Genomic DNA, 17756 nt, shown 5'->3' with positions numbered 1-17756 from the left:
ATCAAATGTAAATCTAAAGAGAGAATTTTTCCATAAAATCCATCATACCACCGAGCTGTTTATATCAACACATTTCCTCTATGACCCAAGATAAAAAAGAAGAATGCTGCATAATGGGTCACAATGATTAGGTCACTAGTAATGAATAAATTCAGTTGGATTCAGTTCTTCTGCAAAGAGCTTTGGAAGAAAACAGTATCTCTCTGAAGTGCTCATCATTAACTGTGTCAAAAGTCTGGGAATAAACTATCATACCTTAGCTGTAACACAAGAACCATAAAGGGTGAACAAACATACCACTTTCAAAGATCACAATCTTGGAATTCATTAAAAACTATGCCATCTTCATGCCAGTGAGAAGAGTTGTGTGCACTCATTTGGAAAAGACTGATTCACAGCAACTCTATAAACACAGCTTTTTCTCTTCAGTCTAGACTAGTTCAGAATTAATGTCTAAAAGCAGCCAAATAAAAAGCAAAGGCCACAGAGCTAAAGCATCAGAGAATCTTGCACACTGTGAAGCAGTGTAACCAACATTGCACAAAAAAAACATTTGTGAAGACAACATCTTTGTGCAAGATCATGAAATGCAGAGATTTTCACACATTTTACAAAATTCTATTACCAGAGCACTTAGCCCACTATGTTATGTAAGATACTTACATCGAAGAGTTGTACGTAATTTTTAATTAGATCTTCTATTACATTGACTTCTTCGCTGGTATGTCCTTTAGTTTGAAATAAACATGATGAAAATGCCATGGCTAGATTGTGCGGGTTCATATAATTGATTTCTGAACATTTATGCACCCTGTTTGAAGAAGAATAAATCCATTTAGAATACTCCATTGTTCTTGACACTGTTCAAGGCTCGACTCAAGGACACAGAGTGCTTTTCCAACAGCCATATTTTCAAGAGTATAGTTTAATTAAATGAAATTATTAACCTATTTTTATCTAGTCTTTTACATGTATGTAATGATTTAATGTACTTTTACACAAACATTAATTAATGCTTTCTTTCTGCCTCTGATCTATGGTAGTGAGTGGTGTCATGTCAATAATCGTTTTCATACTACTACTACATTTTGTGATCTGTGTAAGTTGGATATGGTCAGAAAATGGGGGAAGAGATAATGAAACTCTTAAAACATTTTTGTTTCTATAGTGCTATTAAAATTTTCTAACTAATTGTACTAGGATTTTTTTTCTACCGATTCCAAGTCAGAAGTGACCATTGTGATCATCCAGTCTGAACTCCTGTATAACACAGGCCACAGAACTTCCCCAAACTAATTCCTAGAGCATCTCTTTTAGAAAAAACATCCAGTCTTGATTTAAGAATTGTCAGTGATGGAGAACCCATCACAACCTTTTGGCCACAGCATCATATTGGGAGCTCATGTTCAGCTGATTATGCTTCCACCACAATCTCCAAATCCTTTTCAGAGTCACTGCTATACGTGCATATACATGCTTAAGCACGTTATGCTCTATATGATTCTTTAAGAAACAACCATTTCTTTCAAATACCACAGGGCACTAGGTGCCAACTTTTGCCATGTCTGCTTAAAGTGAGTGCAACACCGACAGGCGGGTTCAAACCTGGGATCTCTAGAACTAAATGCATAAGCCTCTACTGCATGAGCTAAAAGTCACATGGCTCTTAGCTAAGGCTGTAGCAGACTGATTAATCTCTAAGTGGTTTAGGTGCCACTAAAGGGGATAGAGCACCACCCCCAGGTGTGGGGTTACATGGGCACCTTAAAAACTCACAATTTTCTGATTTTAACCTTATTTCCTGCATTTCCTATACTTGGAAGAGGAGGTTACTTACCTTGTACTTGTGGAGCTTAGGCTCTGTGGGGAAATGTATTCTCAGTGTAAGGTTTTAGGAGTGACACAAGGAATACAGGGCGGTCCCTAAGGGACTGAGGGAACTGAAGCTCAAATGTTACTAAGTTGATATAATACAGGCCAAGGAACTGGTGGCCTAGTTTCTGAGAGGGTCTGTCTGTGCAGAGGTGTTCTGTAAAAAGCCATACCTTTTGTCCCACAGTGTAAGCCAGGCCTTGTTGCTATTAATATTGAAAATATCTTGGTAGACTCTGGGGGCAGTTGCTATCCCAAAAGCAAGTTCTCTGTATTGAAAATGGTTGAAGCACACCATGAATCTTAGAGAGTGATGAATGTCTATGTGAAAGTATGCACCCTTCATATTAAGAGCCATGGACCACATGGACTTTTCTACAGATGGAATTATCACTCCTAATGTGACCATGCAAAATCTGAATTTGTGAATGAAACAGTTGAGATGGCAGACGTCCAGGACTGGTCTCCAAGTGCCCTTCTTTTTGGATATTAGGAAGTAGGTAGAGTTAAACCCTCTCCTTTGGTCTTGAGGGGGGCATGGTTCTATTGCTCCTCGCTGGAATAAGGAGTTCACTTCTTGAGAATACTCTCACATGAGAGTTTTCCACAGGGCCAGGAGGTGGTTTCTGGAGGAGATAGTGTTGCAAAATGTATTGTATAGCCAGAGCAGATGATGCTTAGCATCAACTTCTCCATTGTCATCACGCTCTAGGGGTTAAAAAAGACTTCCAGATGACCCCCAAATAGTGTGGGGCGGGGGGCAGGAGGTGTTGGGCTTAGGGTTTTGTGGCTCTTGAGCTCCCATCAAAAATAATGTTTAGCCGGGGACTGAGATTGAGATGCCAATCCTATTGCTGAGGGTGTAAGGAAGTGGGACTTTTGAACCCTTGGTCTCTTATGTATTGGTTCATAGGTGCTCTGATAGAAAAATTGTTGAGCCATAAATCTAGATCTCAAGTATCAGAAGGGTAGCCGTGTTAGTCTGGATCTGTAAAAGCAGCAAAGAGTCCTGTGGCACCTTATAGACCTTATTCACCCACGAAAGCTCATGCTCCAATACGTCTGTTAGCCTATAAGGTGCCACAGGACTCTTTGCTGCTTTTATAAATCTAGATGTGACCTGTGGGCGGTGAAACTTCCTTTTAGTGACAGGCATATCCACAGCAAGTGGAGGGTAACCCTGGAATCCTTCGGGGTATGGAAGGACTTGTCCGCCTTCTGATTGAAGAGCTGCTATTCATCAAGGAGGAGGTCTTCAATGGTATTCTGGAACTCCTTAGCGAACCCTGACACATGGAGCCATGACTCCTTGTGCACGATAATGGCAGTAGCTATAGCTCTAGAGGCAGCATCGACTACAGATTGGAGGGTGGTCCTGGCTACCAGTTTGCCATTGTCTATCAGAGCTTGAAAAAGAGCTGTCTTGATACGGAAGGCTGTCAAACTTCACAAACTTGGTGTAATTCAGGAAAATGTATTAAGCCAGTAATGCTTGGTATTTGGCTATCCTGAACCGGAGGCTGGATGATGAGAAGACCTTTCCTCCAAGCAGATCCAGGCATTTTCCCTCTTTGTCAGCAGGAGTAGATGGGGGATGCTGCTTTCTAGCCCTTTCAGAAAAGGCATGGACCACCAGTGAACTGGGAAAGGGGAGTGAAAACAAAAATTCTTGGCCAGCACGTAATAATGCTTCTCAGCCTCTTTGGTGGTAGGAGTGTGTCAAACTGTCCTAGCAGGCACCAGTATGGCTTCATTAACAGGGAGAGCTATTTTGTTGGTTCCAGAAGCATGCAAGATGTCTAAGAGTTTGTGCTGGGAGTCCTGGATCTCTTCAAGAGAAATTTGGAACTTTCCAGGAACTCGGCAGAGAAGGTCCTGGAACTGTCTGAAGTCATCAGGAGGCAGGGGGGCTAGGTCATCCAGGGATGACGATGGCAGCCTTGCTGGTTCCAGTGGAACCACAAGATCAGGAGTGTAATGTTTCCTCCTCCTTTGTCATATCCGGGAGCAGATCTGAGCATCCTCTTAGCGGAGAGGCAAGGGGTGTCTCCCTGGCAGATCAGATCAACTCTTCAGGGGAAGTAGACAGTAGGAGTGGTTGATAGGTGGTCACAGGGGCCCCCAGGGCATGGGGTAGCAGAAGATCAAAGTTAGATGAGGCAGAGGTTGTTCCCAAGTCAGTGAGGGTCTTTTGAGTGGTGGAGGACACACACAATAAGGGAAGAGCAGTTCAATAGATGACTCAATCTCCTGATGAGGAGAAGGCTGATTCCTGTGCCAGTGGTGGTACTGTCAGTGCCGTTGGAGGGGAGATGTATTCTGCAGATGGGTCAGATGATAAGCTCCTTCCAGCAGTTGATTCTCCCGGAGGTGGTGATATGTCCCTGGAAATGGAGGGGCCCAATGGAGAAGGAGATTCCGGATCTGAGAGAGCAAAAATGTCCTGTGGGGCAAGCAACAGATACAGATCTCCCTGGTGTGAGAAGGGTTCTGCTTGTCCAGGCCACCAGAGCCTATGAGGAGGGTGGTATCCATAGTTGGCAGTGATCTGACTTTGTCAGCCCTGGTGGATCCTGGGGTTTGGAAGAAGCCAGGAAGGATGGTACTGACGGAACACAGTCTGGTACAGGTGGAGTCCACTGCTTATGGGCTTTCTTGTCGTACCTCTGGGACTTAGGACATACTAAATCCTCATAGGTCAAGCCAATGGGGTTGTTTACAGCTGAGTCTGACTTCTATGAAGTGGACTTACAGGAAGATTTAGTCTCATGCTTCTGACAGTGCTTCCTAGCTTCCCGACAAGACCCTGCCGTGGGGTCTTTCGGGGTAGATTCTCCTGCATCAGCGTCGGACTTTGAAGCAGGACGTGCACTTTTTGCTGAATCAGGCTAATGTACCGGGGTGTTCCCCTGCCTGGGTCCTCCATGAGATATTTGCATAGATGAAGTTCCCGCCTCTCTCAGATACAGCTGGGGAACAATCAGCAGATACTGCACCACACTGCAATGAGAGATTCCCCAAGGAAGTACAAACAGCGTTGTGGTCATTGCTGCCCGAGAAGGATCATGGGTAGGAAGCACTGAGTTTGAAGCCTGGAGTCCTGGGCATAGTCCAGTTCCCGAACAGGGAACAAGGCAGTGGGAAGGTCCCCCTGGGAAACTAATCTAATACTAAACTGTAACAACTATTAAAACTGTTAAGAATCATCTAGTTTGAAAAGTTTTATTTTATAGAACAAAGCCAAAGCTGAGGACACTAAAGTAACTGACCCAGACCATGTGGCAGCAGTGAGAAGGAACTAAAGAGGCAGTTGGTCTGCCCCGACCTTTATCCTCTTCATCATGGGCACGAGATGAGCCAGGACACATGCACAGACCAGCGGACACTGCTTTCAAATTATCCAGCTGCGGGAGCAGGGTGCTCATGCATAACCCACAATGTAAGACAATAGGGACCATCACTCGAAGAAGAATGAAGAATTATTACCAAAGACTTAAATTATTCTATCAGTATAAATAACAATTTATTGCTATCCTGTTATAGCTTTATTCCTCAACTCAGTATATTGTACTGAAGCAGGCATTCCAGAACCCCCACTTCAGATATTCAGCTAGTTTATGACAAATATCAGCGGAATGTATTCAGTTGCTACTACCAAAAAACCACAACAACTATTTAACAACAATTAACACTGATCCATCTAATTCAGCCTGACTTCTGCAGGAGCATTCAAGCTGTACAATTCTGATACACTCTTCACAGCTTACTCTGTCTTAGAAAGAGATATGGGTTTTGCTGTGTGTTTCAGTCTACGGTTTCAAATATTCCCCCAGGCTGTTACACTTGCAAAATTAAAAAGTAATGAAACATAGCTAGGAAAATTAATTCTTAAAGCCATCATACATATTAGACTCTCCCTCAGAGCTTTCTCTTCTCAGGAACTGCTATGCATGATAGAGTTTATGAGAAAGGGCTTTTAAAAATCTTTTAAAACTCCCTAGGTCCTTCTGCCCCATCTCTTTTGGAGGATGACAAATTCAGGTAGGATGGTCTTAATAGACTCATTTAATATTCACTAAATATCTGCAGCTTCCTGCCAGTGCAAGATTGTTCTGTAAAGTGTGTTGGTATCTGTAGTTAAAATTAAAATGTAAGAAAAATAGTTTATAGTTTACAAATTAATGCAAATCCTATTAATCCTATTTATGAATCAGTAAAATTAGCCATGACTAGTTGAATAGCTCTGAATGGTACTTAGTGATATAGGAAGTGTTAATGACATTTCAGTCATGCCAGTGAAGTGAAAAATGCTTATTGAGTGTTCTCTACTATGGTGCGAAATTTGAATCGATCTGCTGACACACTGACCTGTAAAGGTGTTCAATTAAAGCTGCCAAAGTTGCCCTATTGACGGGTGGAAGGCTCTGAATAAAAGTTCCATACTTCCTCACTCGTTCCTTTTCATTCTGTGTATCTAATGGAGGAGGAAACAAAAAGTCACTGGACACTCACCACAATGCATGTCCCAAAACAAGAACAATACTGATCAACTACAATGGCAACGTCTAGTCCAGGGGTTGGCAACCTTTCAGAAGTGGTGTGCCAAGTCTTCATTTATTTATTCTTATTTAAGGTTTCGCGTGCCAGTAATACATTTAAATGTTTTTACAAGGTCTCTTTCTATAAATCTATAATATATAATTAAACGATTGTTGTATGTAAAGTAAATAAGGTTTTCAAAATGTTTAAGAAGCTTCATTTAAAATTAAATTAAAATGCAGAGCCCCCCGGACCAGTGGCCAGGACCCAGGCAGTGTGAGTGCCACTGAATCAGCTCACGTGACGACTTCGGCACGCGTGCCAAAGATTGCCTACACTGATCTAGTCATTTAAAATTACAATTTAACCAGAAAGCACTAAATTGTTTTTCATCAAAGAATGCCTTAATATGTAGAGAGTGCATGTAGTTTGTAAATTGCTTTGATTTGGGAGAGAATATCCTTTTTTTTGCACCTTATTATTATAGTAGTATGTAGAAGCCCCAACTGGGATTAAAACACACAGTGCTCCAAATAGTTTACAATCTAAACAGACAAGAGAGATGAATGGCGAAATGAGAAGCAGAGGCTCACTGAGGTGAAGTTACTTGCCCATGATCAGACAGGAGGTCAGTGGAAGAGCCAGTGATTGAATCCAGTCTCCCGCATCCAGTGTGTTATCCATAGATCTACTCTACTCTCTACGTGCATCTACCTTGACTCTCTACAATGTACCTAAAGCTGAACGTGCTGCCTATCTTGCCAGGTTCGGGAATAAAACCACTAACTCGTATCATGCTTTTCTTCCCTTCCTCTTTTTTTCTGCCTCAAATCTTGTTTTGCAATTTTTCTGTTCTCTCCAGCTAATAACTAACCATCTCTATTAAGTGTTTAGCAAGATGGTGTATTAAGAATACTACATAAAATATAATGCACTGTTGCATATATTGTTTTCACTACCTGGAAAATATAAAAAACTGATTTAAATTTCTGTTCCACATATATCTCGTGTGCCTATTTTCTCCCACTTACAGTTATTTATAACTGTCACACAAGTACCCCTGGTAATATTTAGCTACAACAGGAGTCTCTGCTGCAAAGCTGGAACAGAGTTCTAGTCACATGCACTAGTCAGGATGTTAGTCAATGAGACTTCATTATGGACCTTCCCTGAAAAAACTAATTAAAAATGTTGCTCATGAAACTTTTTCTGACTGCTGATTCAATGACAGAAATCTAAGTTTCAAAATTCAGTCCTACACTTTGTCTTAGTTGAGGTCAAAGGCCAGTTACTGGTACTAAGCCGTGCTATTGTTGCCATGTCGGTCTCAGGATATTAGAGACATAAGGTGGGTGAGGTAATAGCTTTTATTGGACCAGCTTCTGTTGGTGAGAGAGACTAGCTCTTAAGCGACACAGTGCTCTTCATCAGGTCTGGGAAAGATAATCCCATCTTCACAGCAAAATACAAGGATGAACAGATTGTTCAACATAAGTAGTTAGCACATAGTATAAGGGACCATTCAAGATATAGTGGCCCATTAACACCTCTGCAGTCATAGGAGAAAAAGAGGGGGTTAGTGGTTTACAGATTGTTGATTTATGGCTTATTACAAAAATCTGTAACCTACTAACTCCTCCTTTTTGAATGGTCTCCCACAATATGTGCTAGTGCCTAACCCACATTGTCTCTCTAAGTTACTGGTGCTAACTTTCTCAAGTTCTCAAATGGCCAATACTCAAACTTCTATGTTTACCTTCATCTTTTGCAAAGTTAGAGAGCAATTAATGCTGTTATATACTTTTTAAATTCAATATTTTATTCTTAAAATGAAACTGGAGATACATGGCACAATTTTATTGACTATAAATATTGTAAGTGGTATCAATCTTATGTGCGTCATTACTATAGTTCCTGAGCAGCTCACAATATTTAATGTATTTATATTAACAACATCCCTGTGAGGCAGCAAAGTGCTAGCATCCCCATTTTACAGATGAGACACTGAGGCACTGAAAGACTAAGCTACTTGACCAAGGCACACACGGAATCTGTGGCAGATAAAGGAATTGAATCTGTCTCTCCCAAGTCCAAGGCTAGCAATGTAACCATTTGGGCCATCTTTCTTCTGAAAGGAATCTACAATTCCAGTATCGTACTTGGGGGAAAAAAACCTCAGAAGTTTAAACTGCCAGGGTGTCAATATTTATGTTATCATAATCCTTAATTATATTTACTCACTTTTATTTGTAAACAATATCAAGATTTATTGCCCCTACAGGTAAACATAATTTATTTTCATTTCAGTCAATATTTATCTCCAAGGTCAATAAACCCGGATGTTGACCTCAACAAAAGTCAAGGTCATAATAGTAAAATCTTCACCTCCTATAATTATACCAGGAGGCGTAATGCTAGCACTGTTTACAGAGTAGATAAATGTGTGTTTATGTTTTTCCTAACTAAGGACCCCAAAAAACCTTTCAACCAACCACTCGAATTTTAAACTCAGTTAACATGTGACTATCGACTTGATCCTGATCTCTATTAGGTGAAGACACATATTCTTGGGCTTCTAAAATAAGATGAAGTTGGGTTTAGGTTGAAGTCTCACAGTTTTCTTTCAGGGTTAAGTTTGTTTTATTTGTACTTCTTAAAGAGAGGCATATATAAGTAACAAATTACTCAACAGCACAAGTACAGATTTAGTAACACATACATCCATATTAATGTGTATATATACACATATAGAACTACTTAAGCCAAAGGATCTTTAACGACTGCAGGAGTCAAGAGCTTGATTTATGCCTCATGCAGAATATGGCAAGGGTGGCCAAACTGTGGCTCGTGAGCCGCATGCGGCTCTTTTACAGTTGAAGTGCAGCTCCGGGCCCCAGAGCCTCCCACAGCCCCCATTCTCCGCCTACCAGGCTGGGAGGCAGGAGCTCGGGGTTTCTGCCATTCAGTGGGGTGGTGGTGGAGCTAAGGGCTTCTGCCAGAGACGACTGGCGCCTGCTGTGAGTTGGGGGGAGGAGTGCACAATTTAAAGGTTTGGCCCCTCCAACAGGCTTGCATCAACCCCCCCTAGGAATGCCTCCCCTCTCACCCTCAGTGCCTCCTCCCTGCAGCTCCCAGGTGTTAGCTTCATATGGAGAGGCAGCAAACAGATGGGAGCTACAGGGAGGGGCTTCTGCTTTAGCTCCTTGGGGAGAGGCAGCAGCAAAAGCAGTGGCTGTCCCTGCAGCTCCCAGCTGTTTGCCACTGCCTCTACCCAAGGCGCAGCTCTCAGCTTGCCAGCTCCTGCAGCTGCTGTGCAGGGAGGGGGCCCAGTGGTACCATGTGACCAAGCAGGGCCAGCAAACCCTGGCAAAAATCTGGGAGGGCACATGACCCCATGTGCCCCCCCTCACACATTGCCTCTGGCTTTTGCCCAATGGGGAGGACGGTCTTGGGGCTTCAGCTCTAAGTCCTTGCAGACACGCCCTGACTCTCGAACTTCTGAAGATTGTTTTATGTGGCTCAGAGTGTCAGTAAGTTTGGCAACCCCTGGAATATTGCATCACTAGTGTCATGCCCCTTAACCACCAGGGCTCTTCAGTATGTACTCAGAGGAAGAAGCATCACCTACTAAATACATGGCCTCTATTGGAACTCCAATGCCACTTTCTCCAGCACGTGTGTGTTACTTGCAAACCTCACATCCAGCTATTGACTAACCTTACTTAGCTTGGGAGATCTTACTGGAACACAACACAAGATTGTATATTTGCAAGCAGTAGACAGAGAGGACCAGGCAAAGAACATTATTTACAGGTCTGAGTGTACAAATTTATGCTTTTGCTACTGACTTCAGTGGAGCTGGGATTTCACCCATAATTTCTCAAAGTGATTTTTTAATCATATATATAGAATCCTTGTATTGATTATTCAATAATCTGATGTTTGCTGTGTGTGTGTGTGTGTGTGTGTGTGTGTGTGTGTGTGTGTGTGTGTGTGTGTGTGTGTGTGTGTGTATAATACAATATTTTGTATTCAAAATTTTAATGAGTTCACATTTACATGTTCTTTTCCTAAAGATCACTTCTGAGCTATGAAGAAGACTTTTATTTATTTTGCCCTGCATTTATTACCTAGTGCAGAGATCCAAAATGGATAAAGCTCTTTAGTGAGAAGTGCATCATCTATTTGAGACAGGAAACATTTCAGTACATCAGTCACATCTTCCAGCTGATGCGTTCCAGCTCTCAGTTTAACACTTCTTGCATCTTTTTTGAAGCTCTCTAGGAGCTCACTCACATGGGAAGGATCGCCATTCTTTGAGTAGATATGTTTGCTACCTAAACCTTAAATACAGGAACACAAGGGAAAAATCAAGTGTTATCTTAAAATCAAAACATTATTCCTTACACAACATTGACCAGCACCACCAAACCCAGTTACAGTTAACATAGGCCTCTTTCTAGTGGATTTTTAGTAATGTCAAACAGTTCTAAGAGCACTACTTCGGGAAGAGTTTAAAATTACAAATTCCAACAATCATTTATACACTTCTTATAATCATCATAAAAGAGGCGATAAAGGGAAAGGGCATTGCCTCTTTATATAAGGTGATTTCTTTCCGGTTTAATATATCTGCACTTCTGTCCCTCCCCCAGTGACCCTTCAGGACTAATTCAAAGGTATTATTTTAATGTGTGTGGTCGTTCTGAGATGTTTGACTCCTGAGGCCTTAATGACAGCACTGCTGATTCTCTCTCTCATTTTCAGGTGGACAAGTTCCAGACACCACAAGGGAGCCACTGGCAGTTCCACTGTTCCTGTGGGTGGACTGGAAGCTTAAAGTGACGCTGCCAATTTAAAATATAACATACCTAAAAATATGTTATGAACGTCACCGTTGACTACTACAGATAAGTAAAGCCTTTTATATTAAGTTTGTTAAATGTGTGCATTTGACAGCACTGTGTGCGTAGTCAGTTTAATTGTTTCTCTTTGTTGAGGCTGCTTTTCCCTTGCTTCTCCTTAAAAATGCTGCTAACCATGCCAGCTCTGCTGCCAGCTAGTTCATGTTTCCAACAAACGCATCCCTGCTTTTTTCCATGGCACCCTTTATGTATGGAGAGGAACTGTCAAAATCCATGAAAATCACCAGCTTACATTCTCCTTCAAACTCACCTCTACTGTGTTATCTAAAAGCACTATCATTGTTCCGCATTGTTAACCTTGGTGTGGGGCCTGGTAAATTCATTTATGGCAATTTGTTCCTTTTCAGGCATATTTTAAGTATAAAGCACTATGCTAGCAAGAAAGAAGCATCTGATAAGTGTCTCAGCTGAGTACACTTTATTTCTCCCACACTCAGAATACTAATTATTATCATAATCATCCCATTAAAAAGGACACCATATACCTCTGAGCTAAGAACAAGCATTTTAACTCTGAGGCTAATTTTTGAAAAGGACGTTAAAAATGTCTGAAAACCAGGGGTTAGTCTATACGTGCCTTCTCCTTCATAACTACAGCATCACACTTCCCCTGCTTCAGTAACAATTCAACACATACAACTAGATTATGATACTTGGGAGAATAAAATGTTATTTATAAAAATTCTTCAGCTTGCAAATGAATCAAAAAATAATTAAGCAAACACTTGTTCTTGGTTTCAGCCAAGAACACCACACCTTGGGATACCACAGTTTACCATAAGACAGCATTACCATATTCAAAACAAAAATTATTCAGCTAGACAAAGCATCAGTGTCAATATATGTATGTATGGAGCATGCTTCATTAAACATATTCCATGCTGATAGAGGCCATGGACACTCTAATGTTCTGGAAGCATGTCTTTATAGGGTTAATATGTATATAGTACTTCAGAACACTAGGCTTGATTAATTCTCAATGGTGCAAAGGGTGAAGGCAGTTTGCACACACCCTCTATAGGAAACTGTGCTCCAGAGAGATTTACTTTAGTAGAGGATAGATGCCCCTGTCCTCCTTTGGCTGTTCTGTCAGGTGGTGAAAGAGGTCAGAGAGGGAGCAGTAGCTTTAAACAGGGCCAGCTCCAGGCACCAGCTCAGCAAGCAGGTGCTTGGGACGGCCAAGGGGAAGGGGCGGCACGTCGGGCTCTTCGGCAGCAGGTCCCTCAGTCCCTCTCAGAGGGAAGGACCTGCCGCCAAATTGCCGCTGAAGAAGAAAGCAGCACAGTGGGGCTGCTGCCAATCATGATCGTGGCTCTTCCCCCCCGCTGCTTGGGGCGGCAAAAACCCTGGAGCCGACCCTGGCTTTAAAAATACAGTATGGGATCCCAGTTTGAGGCGGTCTCTCAGGACATATGCTCAGCCTGCTCTTTCTTCCTGGTTGACTTTATTCACTTTCTGGGCTCAGCTGACCAGCTCTGGGTGCCCAGGTGCAAAGAGGGTTGCAGAGAGCTTGCACAACCGCATGTAGCAGATTTCCTGCGATATGGGGCTTAAAGCATGGGCTTAACCATGCAGTGACTCAAACTCCACAACATAAAATTATAAAGGGGACGCATGCATTGCCAGCCACGTTCAAGTTGCATTTCCGAAAGTTTCACTTATAATCAGATACGTTGCACTGTACATCTCTAACACATCAAAAACTACTGCAATACAAAGCACCTGCTAAAAGCAGTGACAGGGTTAATAAACGAGTATGGGTTTTATCTACAGTAGCACATAAATGCATTCAATGCAATCAGATAGAGATGCTTCTTAAGTATTATACGAATGATCCTAGGAGATCAGAGAGTTGAATAAAATCTCTACTCCACTTACCATACTGTGTAACAAATGCTATACAGCTGTTCACTATAATAGGAACGTCATTTTTGCTGAGCTGCTGATCTTGTAAGGCATTACCATCTGTACTTGCTGCTTTTTCAATTGCAGTATGCCAGACCGTGAAATCCAACTTCGTATGACCATGGATGTATAATGTTCTGCAAAGTTGGAAAATATTTTGAAACAGTAATAAGGGAAAGAAGATAGAAAACTTCTCACTTCTCCAAAGCAGCACAGTAGTTCTCATGAAAAATGAATACACGCAAATAGATTCAAAGGCTCAAGGTAATATTTGGAATAAGGCATCGGAGCACCTGACTTAAATATACTGCAGGAGGTTGTTGTAATGGCCTATTCTACTTTTAGTGCCTTCATTTTTCACCAAAATATTATCCACAGTAGTACAAGTATTATATACTGGTGTCAGTATGTGTTATAATACATGGAGGGAGGACTAACTCAATGGTTTGAGCATTGGCCTGCTAAACCCAGGGTTGTGAGCAGGGGCGGGTCCAGGCCCCAGCACGCCAAGCGCGTGCTTGGGGTGGCATGCTGCGGGGGGCGCTCTGCCGGTCGCCGGGAGGGCAGCAGGCAAGGCTCCGGTGGACCTCCCGCAGGCATGCCTGCGGAGGGTCCGCTGGACCCGCGGCTTCGGTGACCCTCCACAGGCGTGCCTGCGGGAAGTCCACCGAAGCCGCGGGACCAGTGGAACCTCTGCAGGCACACCTGCGGGAGGTCCACCGGAGCCGCGGGACTGGCGACTGGCAGAGCGCCCCCCGTGGCATGCCGCCGTGCTTGGGGCAGTGAAATGTCTAGAGCCGCCCCTGGTTGTGAGCTCAATCCTTGAGGGGGCCATTTAGGGATCTGGGGAAAAAAATCTGTCAGGGACAGTACTTGGTCCTACTGTAAAGCCAGGTGACTGGATTCAATGACCTTTCAAGGTCACTTCTATGATTCTACAGTAGAGACAGAACAGAATCCATGGACCTTGACACAAGATTTGGGAGGGGCCTTTATTAATGCTTTATTCTTCTTGCTCTTATGCACCCACTCTTGGAGTGCACACTCAGGACCAAGTCACAGTTCAGTAGAGACCACAGCCTCACTCCCACCTTAATAAGATGAATTAACAGTATCCTTCTCTTTTCTGTTTTCTCCCCAAGATCCAGAACTGGAGACAATCTAAGTGAAGGGTGTGGATGGAGGAAGTCCCAGTGGGGAAGCTGAGCTACCTAAACTAATTCCCTTCCCCCATCCTCTCTGCTGCACAGGGCAGTGATTGTCCAGGAATTTTATAGATCTGGGTTCGGGAAGCAGAGCGGGGAGAAGAAACTCTGAGCACCACGGAAAAGTAACTTAGCCAGTTTCTTTATTCATTTCCTTACCATGAGCCATTCACTTTGGCTGTTATTTAAGCTGACTGTAAAAATCCTCACTCTGTTTGCCTGTACTTAGCTTTGGCTCCTGTGAGGCAGCTCCAAGACTTGTTTAATGGTCTACATATACCAAAAGTGTTCAGTTATCTAATGACCTTTCCCAGATTCATTCCTTTTCAAGCAGGAGGAGAATAAGAACCAGATTTATTGTGATTGTTTAGCACAGAACTCTATGAATTAGTAACATTTTATTTATTTACAATATTTTGTGCCAAGTTCATTCATAGCAGGTTGCAGCACAGCCAAGTGATGCCTCAGGTGCCTTCAGGCCTGCCAGGTCCTGTGGCAGGATCAGAGGTGCAAAACACAGCAGGCACTGAAACAGCCCTGCATTTGAAGACCTTTTTCAAATATGTACCCAGACAATAGACGTGCTCTTATTTGGCCTGATTTTAAATCTCCCTATATGCTCCAATAGGGATTATGAAAATACAAATCATTTTGGGGCTGCGGAAAGGTGAGCAGCTATAGTCACCGTTCTCTGAGAATTTGGCTCCCAGTACCACTCGTTCAGAAGTACTGCTTCACCACCTGTCCTTATCCGATAGCACACATTGTACCATATGGCAAACGATTAGGCTGCTCTGTCTCACGCTGGGCACAAAGAGAGGGAGAGCTTTGCAGGGGCCGTGCTCTCAGACTCTGGGGGCAGAGGTTGACAGGAGATAATGCACTGCTCCCAAGCACTTTTTGGCAGCCATTCAGAATGCTAGTGAAGAGGGGGAGGATCTTTTCAGTTCCCTTCCAATATGATGGGCACAGCATTCTCTGCAAAGTCACACATGCATTATTCATTCTTTTTGCTGCTGAAAAATACCAGGATTTATCTTGTGGTTGAATATCGCTCAAAGGAAGTGAATGGAAACCTCAATAAATTCTTCTCTACTACCCACAGATTCTAATACACATAGGAAAGCAGGATACTGTAGGTACAAATATCTTCAACGTCTTCCAGTTATTCCACTCAGCTCAGAGTCACCAAGTGGCATACCAAAATATATTGTAACTTGATAATTTACCTTATTTTCTAAAATTTGAAAGCTGTCATAATAGATCCTAATTCTAATAAAGGAGCGAACGTGGCATTGGCTTCCTTGTAACAAAGAAGGAAGAAATGGAGAGCTATATTTTGATGACAGCCCTGTGGTTTCCAGGATTCCATGGCTTGAAAATTCTGCTACTATAGCAGAACTTAGCTACAATTGCTGGACAAGGCATTGGGCTATGTTATGCAGGAGGTGCCTTCTGGCCTTATGAAAGTTGGTATTCAAACTTCTCTCCAAAATATAGCATTGACCCTACCTCAAACTCCAGAGCACAGACAGCCAAGCAGGCAGGAGTAGCTGGAGAAGCAGTTTTAGCATGTATAGCAGCACCAAACAGGGAGAGAGGGAAAACGAAATCCAGCCATGGCTACTACCACTCCTCCACCCCCAAAAAAATCACTGGACTCTAATCCTTCTCCAGGTCACAACTATTCCCTGAGCAAATATATTAAAGTTGTATTTAAATTAGACCTGAGCACGTAATTGATTTTTCAGTCCTGTGGGCGAACTGAAAAAAATGCAGTTTGTTTTGAACCAAAATTATTCCCCCCCAGTTTTTCATTTCATTTTGATCAAACAACGTTTTGGAACCAAAGCGTCAATTCAAAATGACATTTTGTTTAGAAAAATCTCAATTCAAAATGAGATGTTGAAACTGAAACATTTTGAGGTTTACAAAATTACAATTATTATTTTTATGATGATTATTTTTTCAGTTTTTTTCCCCCATCAAAACTATTCACCAAATTAGCAAATCGTTTTGGTTCACTGAAAAAAAATGTATTTTTCAACTAATTTACTTACTTGAATTACAAACTCTTTTGTTGCCCAGCTCTAATCTAAATCTTATAAAACAGTCAAAATGTGCGTTCAGCTAACAGTGTTATCTATGTATTTTTTTTTAAAAAAACCAACCAGTTACCTACCTTTTTGTAACTGTTGTTCTTTGAGATGTGTTGTTCATGTCCATTCCATTCTAGGTGTGTGCGCGCCCACGTGCAGTCGTTAGAGATTTTTGCCTTAGTGGTATTGGTAGGGTAAGCTACAGCACCCCCCTTGACTGCTGTGCTCATGCGTTGGTATATTAGGTGCTGCAGACCCTACACCCTCTCAATTCCTTCTTGCTGGCAACTCTGACAGATGGGTAGGAGGGTGGGTAATGGAATGGACATGAGGAACATCTTGGAAAGGTAGGTAACCATTTTTTTTTCTTCGAGTGCTTGCTCATGTCGATTCCATTCTAGGTGACTCTCAAGCAATATCCTTGGAGGTGGGCTCAGAGTTCACAGCCTAGCGGCTTGCAGTACTGCTCTATTGAAGCCAGCATCACCCAGGGCCTGCTCGGTAAGTGTGTAATGGTATGTGAACGTGTGGACGGACAACCAGGTGGCAAATGGGCTGGGAAAGCTGTCAAAGAGACTTGCACCCTGGATGAATAAACGGTTATGATCGTCGGACGCGGCACCTTTGCCTGATTGTAGCAGTAGCGAATGCAGGCGGTTATCCAAGAAGAAATTCTATGAGCGGACATTGGACAACCTTTCATTATGTCGGTCACTGAAAGAAACAATTGAGTTGACTTGCGGAATAGCTTGGTCCTTTCAATGTAGAAGGTGAGCGCCCTCCTGATATCTAGGGAATGCAATCTACATTCCTCCTTCGACTAACATGGCTTTGGAAAAAGGAAGGTAAGTAAATGTCCTGGCTCATATGAAACTGAGACCACCTTGGGCAGGAAAGCCAGGTGCGGCCGCAGCTGGACCTTGTCTTTGTAAAAGACTGTATAGGGTGGTTTTGAGGTAAGCACCCTAATCTCAGTTACCCGGCGGGTGAATGTTATCACAACTAGGAACATGACCTTCCAGGAGAGGAGAAGGAGAGAGCAGGAAGCCAGAGGCTCGAAGGGGGTCCTGTGAGCCATGACAACACAAGATTTAACTCCCATGGCAGAACAGGGTACCTGATGTGCGGGTAGAGATGCTCAAGGCCCTTGAGAAACTTGGCAGTCATGTTCTGGGTGAAAACTGACTTACCCTCGAGCGGCAGACAGAAGG

General features: G+C 42.7%; 1 protein-coding gene across 3 annotated transcripts in view; it reads right to left on the bottom strand.

Annotated features, from left to right (window-relative positions):
- Nucleotides 1-17756, bottom strand: part of ARAP2 (ArfGAP with RhoGAP domain, ankyrin repeat and PH domain 2) — a 199969-nt gene that overhangs the window by 54679 nt on the left and 127534 nt on the right. For all 3 annotated transcript variants that reach the window (XM_039541886.1, XM_039541887.1, XM_039541888.1), the window contains exons 20-23: nt 13215-13378; nt 10542-10754; nt 6241-6346; nt 664-811 (exon numbers count right to left, since the gene is read on the bottom strand). In XM_039541886.1, the coding sequence (XP_039397820.1) occupies nt 664-811; nt 6241-6346; nt 10542-10754; nt 13215-13378 (631 nt within the window). The remainder of the gene's footprint in view (nt 1-663; nt 812-6240; nt 6347-10541; nt 10755-13214; nt 13379-17756) is intronic.

This window comes from Mauremys reevesii, linkage group 5, assembly GCF_016161935.1.
Source record: "Mauremys reevesii isolate NIE-2019 linkage group 5, ASM1616193v1, whole genome shotgun sequence".
NCBI classification, from domain to species: Eukaryota; Metazoa; Chordata; order Testudines; family Geoemydidae; genus Mauremys; species Mauremys reevesii.
The sequence above is the reverse complement of the archived record's forward strand: the minus strand, read 5'-3'. Positions and strand labels throughout refer to the sequence as shown.